Source organism: Corvus brachyrhynchos, unplaced genomic scaffold, assembly GCF_000691975.1.
Source record: "Corvus brachyrhynchos isolate BGI_N302 unplaced genomic scaffold, ASM69197v1 scaffold466, whole genome shotgun sequence".
Taxonomy (NCBI): Eukaryota; Metazoa; Chordata; class Aves; order Passeriformes; family Corvidae; genus Corvus; species Corvus brachyrhynchos.
In genome coordinates this window covers 593881-601357 of record NW_008238635.1, presented here as the reverse complement: position 1 = coordinate 601357, position 7477 = coordinate 593881, and the positions used below count along the sequence as shown (strand labels likewise).

General features: G+C 38.9%; 1 protein-coding gene across 1 annotated transcript in view; it reads right to left on the bottom strand.

The window, feature by feature from the left end:
- The window catches only part of RABGAP1L (RAB GTPase activating protein 1 like), a 242971-nt gene that overhangs the window by 208174 nt on the left and 27320 nt on the right, over nt 1-7477 (bottom strand). Inside the window, exons 7-12 of the mRNA XM_008636116.2 lie at nt 6695-6855; nt 6113-6223; nt 2367-2433; nt 1730-1766; nt 1008-1106; nt 1-91 (exon numbers count right to left, since the gene is read on the bottom strand). The exon at nt 1-91 is cut by the window's left edge and continues 73 nt beyond it. Of these exons, the coding sequence (XP_008634338.1) occupies nt 1-91; nt 1008-1106; nt 1730-1766; nt 2367-2433; nt 6113-6223; nt 6695-6855 (566 nt within the window). The remainder of the gene's footprint in view (nt 92-1007; nt 1107-1729; nt 1767-2366; nt 2434-6112; nt 6224-6694; nt 6856-7477) is intronic.

The window sequence follows — 7477 nt, the reverse complement described above, 5'->3', positions numbered from 1 at the left end:
ACACGCACAACAGTCTCCAGCAGAAACCGGACTGGCTCTACTACTTCAGTGACGACCATATCCACAGCCACAGTCATGAACACACGCTTATCTGAAACACAAAAATGAGAAGCATTTAGTCAGGTTCAAACTGCACACTGCTGTTCAAACTGAAAATCCTTTCTGTTTAATTAATGGTTCTATTGCACCTGGTTTAGTTGCCTGAGTTCTACACCCTCCGTGTCTGCTGCACAGAATGAAAGTGTGCATTAACCAGTGCACCGAGGAACTCTGATAACTTCAAAAACAAAGATATTATGTTCTTGTTTTAAAGACAGGGGCAAGACATCACACCAAGCAAACACCATTAAGGTACATGATCCCCATCAAACGAAAGGAGCATGCAGAGGACAAGGTCACACTGTGTAAGGAGTTCTGTAAATAACGTGGTTTGAAAATCCATCAGCAGGATTTTAGGTACTCAGACATGCCTTTAAGCAAGCTGATGTGAGCTCTACCTTGGGACAGAAAACGAACTCCAGATTTACATTCCAAGTTTTCAAATCCCATCAGAGGATGTAAGTTCCAGCAATAAGAAACTGTGCTATATCATCAAGCACTTGAATGCATCACTGCCAGGTGCCCCAAGAGGCAGGGGATGAAATGCTATTTGTAATCAGCTCACACCTAGAAGGAGAAGAACCCCAACGCCTGCTATTCACACTGCTTTGCTGAGTACAATGGGTAGAAAACAACTTGGAAATGCTTAGAACCAAAAAGTCCTGATAACCAGGGACAGGCACATCAGCCCCACACACTAATGTCACACCTCCACATCAGCACCACACTGCTCTGTGAACAATTCTTCACAACTCTGTGTTGCACATGTTTATGCAGGAAAATTCCCAGCAATGGACTCTTGGAACATAATGGTTCATGTACTTAGCCATGCACCGTGATTGCCAGGAGAGAGTACACACACCAAACCCCTGCTGGGTGAAACAAACACACAGATTACATTCCACTACCTTTAGGAGTTTCCTCATTAAGTACTAGAAACATGGGTGCATTAGGATTCCACATTCCAGTAATGACATAAGCCTTCCCATCAGAACTCTTTTGGATTCCTAAAAATAAAATCATACAGGATTGTATTACAGTTGTGGTCTGAGATCAAAGAGATGGAGCACGGGGATGAGAAACAGCTCTAGGAACCTTAGAGAAAATGAATTAAGTGGAATGAACTACTACTAGTATGAGGCAAGCACATGCTTCAAGTTTTCTGCAACAGTCCCTAGGGATCCAACAGGCCTGTTTGGCAGCCTTTCTAGAGATGAAAGGAGACTGATGTTCCCTCTCCGCAACCCAGTTAAGAGAAATAAAAGTGACTAGTTCTCCAGATTTACATATGGAGAAAGGAGGTGGAAAGGAAATCACAAATGTCTATTTCTGTGCTATAGTCAAGAAATGAACTAACAACTCATTACATCCAGCAGTTAAAACGTCCTTGCAGTGTGAACATAGAGAGAATTCAAGGTGGAGTAAAGACAAGAATTCAAATACAGTAAAGAGGTGTTACACAGATTTATAGGAACAACACCACTCCAAAACTCATCATAATTTATTCAGTTTTATAATCAAATAATAAAAAGGGAAAAACTGAACTAATTTCAGCAAATAAAACCAGGAAAAGGATGAGCTAGTAAATACAATCAGGCCAATAAATGAGTCTGACAAGAGAACTAAGTACCGATAGATAGAACCAGCAGCATGAGTACAGAAATGAACTAGGCAAAACTGGGACAACTGTAGAGTCACAAAAGGTCTGATGGGCTTAGCTCTAGCACTTCATAACTTGAAAATGGCTGTATTATCCACAGAGAGACAGTAAACTGGTATTATCACAGAAAATATCACACTGTTTTGCAGTTCTCTCAGAAGCAACTCTCAGAAACCGAAAATCATAGAAGACAAGTGAATACTTCAAACTCTGGGCAAGAATTTAAAATCAAATGAAGGAAATAAAGGCAAAGGTTTCAGCCCCCTGGAAAAATAAGAGCACTCCCCTGGCACTGAAATATAAAAGCAATTATTCGCTCTGAATTTTTAGGGAGCATGCTTAACACAATACAGAATGCTCAGTTATTTGTAACAACCTAATCTCTGCTTCACTAATTCAATAAAAGCCAGATGCCCCAGGTTTTGACATTAATTGAAATGTTTTGTCCATCTTATGATTGCAGATATCAAATCCCAGGATTTAAGAAACAGAAACACAAACACAGCACAAGATATCAGAAGCTCATTTTGCTGGGGTTTATTTGTTTTTTGGTTATTTTTCCAAATCACCTTATCTTATTTAACAGGTTATTAGGGCTAAGTATTACCATGTCTAGTAAATGCATGTCACTGTTCTTCACATTTCGTCCAGGGCTTAGCAACATCCCAAAGCACCTGTGAAGTTTATTTAAAACAAAAAACATAAAAGGAAACAAAGGACATGTATTAGCTTCTCACAATACAAAAGTTTTTGCTTGAACATAATGGACAGCCACCTACTGCTTCTAATTTTAAGAGTACCTTTCAGAGAAGTTGTTTGTTATTGTTATGGCAACGCTCGGGAAACAACACAATACATGTTACAGAAAAGACAATGAAATTATTTTCCAGAATGAGGATGGCAGAAATTAGCATCGGACCTGTGAAAACTCAATTATTCCTGAAGACCATTTATAATATTGAGTTCAAAGATATCAACAATTCCTATACATTAGTGGTGGAGACTGGCAGGAAGAAATTCACTGTCTCCCCAGGTCATTTTAAAAATTGTTCTCATGCAATCATAGGAAAAAATACAAATTCATTCATTCTACCACTCATAATAGCTCTGCTGAAAAAAACCACATAGCATCATGGGCCCTTAAAAAATAAACAAGAAACAACAATTTGCTCAATTTTATGACTTCATTCTTCATTTTTTAAAATCTGAATTTGTGTGCTATATAGGGCCTTGAATTCTAGAATTCCAGTCCAATCATTTTCCAAGATAATTTTCTTGATATTTTTAAGAGAGAAAAAAAACCCAACCCTAAAAACAAAACAAACCCAAAAATTCTTCAGACATTCAGATTTTCAAATTTCCTGCCTATTGAAGGCACAAATCCAGGTCTGAGGTTTCTGTAAATCATCTGTATCTTTCTCTCCTTTGAACATACTCCATTATGAATAAAAACACCAAACAGAACTACATATTTGCACAGGTTTTTAAAAACCTTAGATCTCAAATGAAAAAAGCAAAAAAAAAATTGAAAGTAAGTGCAATTTGAAATATTATGGAAAACTGGGGCTGTAATTCAGAGGGTTTTGTTTCAAGAACTTTTCTTCTGTTTGGTTCTCTGATAATCAAACCACTTTTTCTCACTGACTCTCAGAATTATGTAATATGCTGAACAATATTGCTTGGACATATGAAAACCAGCAACTAAAATTTTAATAACACTATTAACTGTAGGAGTCTCAAGATATGCACTTACTACACCACCTAGCTTTCCCCTGTTACATTAGGGGTATATGGCTTTCTTTTGCCACCTCATTACACTTAACAGGATCTTACATCCACAGTTGTACTTCCCATTCTCCATACTTTTTGAATCATACAAATCTAAGTGGTAAATAAAGCAGCAGACAACAATTTTGATTTATCTATATCCATAATGCAGTGCCATGGAAAGCACCCAAGGCAGCTCAGATACAGGACTTGGATTTAGCCACACAAACCAGATTCTCTGAGGGACTAATTAAAGTGGGCAGAAACTAACAGCAGAGATACTACTTGCTGTCCCTGGGGCAGAAATAGCTCTGAGAGAGCTGTAATTGATGAAGTAGGGGGGTCACCAGCTTCTGGTACAGCTGCTACAGAGACACGTAAGGCCAAGATCCAGAGGCAGGCAAGATATCTGTGCCTTTCAAAGACAACAGCTGCCAGATCCTACTGCTGTGCACTGCTCAGATGTACAGAAGTTCTGATGCATGACAGCCAAAATTTTGGGGAAGTATGTTTCCAAAAGAATGGGAGTCAGGAACAACTAACCCCTGCCTCTCACAGAACCAGAGACTTATGACGCCTAGCAGCATCCTGCTGCAAGAAGAGTCAGGGCTTCTCCCTCTTATTTCAAAAAGGAAAATCAGCTCAAACCAGGTCAGGACCCTCACTTGCAGAAGATGGATTTTACAGGAACAGCTGTCAACACATTCAGCCTCCAACATGAGGAGGCTCAACCACACACCCAAGATTCAAAATGACCTGTACAGACTGTGGGCCTCGGTCTCACTTCAGACTTGCTGGGTTTCTGCACCTGAAACTGGCTAGTGAGCAGCTCTGTGCAACTGCACATACTCCACTACTTTCTAGAGCAGCAGGAAAAAACAAAAAGAACTGTAATTGTTATTCACTAATGTATATTTTCATTTATAAAAATACAAATGCTACCCATGCACAAGGCTGATAGTATTAAGTTAACATGATGACAGGACAAGGGGGAATGGCTTCACATTGTCAGAGGGCAGGATTAGATGAGATATTGGGAGTAAATTTTTCCCTCTGAGGGTGGTGAGTTCCTGGCACAGGCTGCCCAGAGAAGCTGTGACTGCCCCTGGATCCCTGGCAGTGTCCCAGGCCAGGCTGGACAGGGCTTGGAGCAACCTGGGCTAGTGAAAGGTGTCCCTGCCCATGACAGAGCAGGGTAGTCTTCAAGGTCCCTTCCAACCCAAACCATTCTGGTATTCTGTGATCTTTAAGAGTTTCCACTACTGATGTGAAACCAACCAATATTCTGTAATTCAGTTCTAAGGATACCAGCCTAGACTTTAACCTAAGGTATACCTACATAACTCAGGACTAACTCTCGCGTATGAGTGGTAGCAAACTGGATCTAAACACCACTGCATTGAGAGGAGTATCAATCCTTCCATCTCTCAGAATGAAAGGCTATTTCACTCTTCAGAACAAGTTCCTTAAACCCCCTGATCATTAACCAGAATTTTCTTCCGGAATCCTATAACCAAGTGGGACTTGACCTGCCCCCCACTGTGGGACTGATCCTATGGAGGGGCACACATGACTCAGAAGCAAACACCATCTCTTTAGCTGCTTTGATCCAAATACAAACTGGCAAAGCCCAGGTCAAACAGGGCATGAGAGCAGGAAGGGCCAAAGCAATGCACGAGAGTAACTTTCTCCATCACCCTGACCCAACCCTAGGCTCTGCCTGAACACCAGGAGGGGGCAATTTCTCTGAGCAGCAACCAAGTCTGATCTCCTGAAACCACGACAAAAGATTACTGAAATCTTTAGACCAGAGACCAAATTTCTTTAGAAATATTTCTTTGCATTGTATTTTCCACTTCAAAATAGTTTTGAAGACACATTAAAATGCTCAGAAGCTCAGTCTGATGTAACCTGCATTCATCTTTCACCAGTTTTGAATTTTAATATTATCGGGTTAAGTACATAAAATGACTTACAAGCCCATGTATGTCATTCCAAGTAAGTAACTTTTTCACAGCAAAGCTTGTGGTGATAAAAATAACATCCCAATTGAATATTCTAAATGTCACCAAAATAAAAGCTAATTTCTAAGAAAAGTAGTTGCACTTTGGGGAGAAAAGCAATAATCAAATGCTATTCATAAATTCCTCATTAACTGAATCCTGAAGGCAAAATTATTTAAATTAAAATTACACTGAAGATATTTTTTTTTAAAGTCAATGAGTAGCAAAAGCCTAAGTTTACAACACAAAAACACTGTCTAAAATACTGTCTACTTGTCTAAAATTTTAGTTTCTGTTTTGAAGTAAAAGCTTGAAACCAAGTCAAGAGATCAGTCAGGTTTTGGGAGGGTTTGGGGGCAGGTTTTCTTGTTATCTTACATTTCCTTTTCACAAGAACTGAATTCTCCTGTTGTTACTCTTTTGATAAGACTGCCATCTGGTGGCATTAATTCCATCGTGCAATCATATTTGGTGTTATTGGTACATTCTTTTTTCTATCACATAAATTGCAAAGTCAGAGAAAACTACATTAAATACCATTCTTTCAAAAATCTAACCTTCATCACTTTTGTAAGATTTTTACCTTTCAATGGCCAGTTCTTTGTTCGAGAGTTGCTGAACTGTGATCACCACTTTCTTCTCAATTCCCTGTTTAAGCTTGAAATACAATTTATCTCTATCCTTTGGCACAGGGCTAAAAGAATAGAAACATCCTTCAGCAGGTATAGAACATGAACTGTTAAATACAGAAAAGATTTTCCATTTCCTAAATTTTCAATTAATTCAAAACTCATTAGGTTTAAAAAAAATCCAAAAAAGAGACCACTAGACTGCATTTACTCAAGAAACTTGGTTTGACTGAAGTTTTTAACAGACTTCTTACTATCTTTTCCATTTGCACAGGCCTACATTGAGCATCCCTAAAAGAAATGATGTAGTGAAAAGAAACTAACTTGAAAAAACGTATCCTGAATTTTAATCTTTTTACAGAAAAAATACAGAGAAGAAAATTGTAACATCAAAAGAGCAACTTCCTATTTATAGCTTGTCTGCTTATGAAAAGAGGTCAAACGAATTTTGTTGCAACACAGTAGTTGTGCATGTGCAAAGTAGCTGTGTGCTTTTTCCAAAGACATTCCCACTTTTCCCTTCCCATTCTGATTACCTAAAATTTCCTTTTCCATCATCTTCTTTGACTTCTAAGGAGACACTGAAAGTGTACACATCACTATCTGGCGTGGGAAGAACAAAGTCCTTCACATGATCAGATGCTTGTTTGGAAGAACGTTTGAATGCTGTGGAGAAACTGTACAAAATTCGGCTGACCTGCAGAAAAGCAAAACCATTAGTATTTTGATGGAAAATAAGGGTCTTTTTAACGAGGCATTGTGATGTTTCTGAAGGTCACAACATCACTTGCCTCTTATACTGAACACAAATCATGCCTCATGTAACACAAAGCACTCAACATGATGTGTTCACTAACCAAGCCATTTCAACAACAACATCTCCTATTTCCATTCCTGTCACATTCCCTGCTCATGTCACGCTCAGTGAGTTAATATAAATTAGATTACAGATTAGGAATGCAGCTCATTAGAGGACCTGGACAACGTACTTCTCAGGCTGTGTTTTTAACAATGCAACATACAGCTTGCTCTGGCAGATGTCAAAACCCAAGGAGATTTCTTCTTTTTCAACCTCTCTTTTTCCGCCCTAAGAAAGTCCTTTTCTCCCAAACTGTCACACAGTTCTTCCTAAAATATCTAGGGGAGAGTATCGTAACATGGTTCTCCGTAATTCAAAAGGTATACATCACAACTTCAGTATGAAACAGACTCAAATGAGGCCTGCAAAAGCCCCAGATGAGGCTTTCCAGATCTTCCCACTACAGTGCACTTTGGAATGTTGTTGAGACACTAACAGCAAAAACTTAAAATTGTAATAA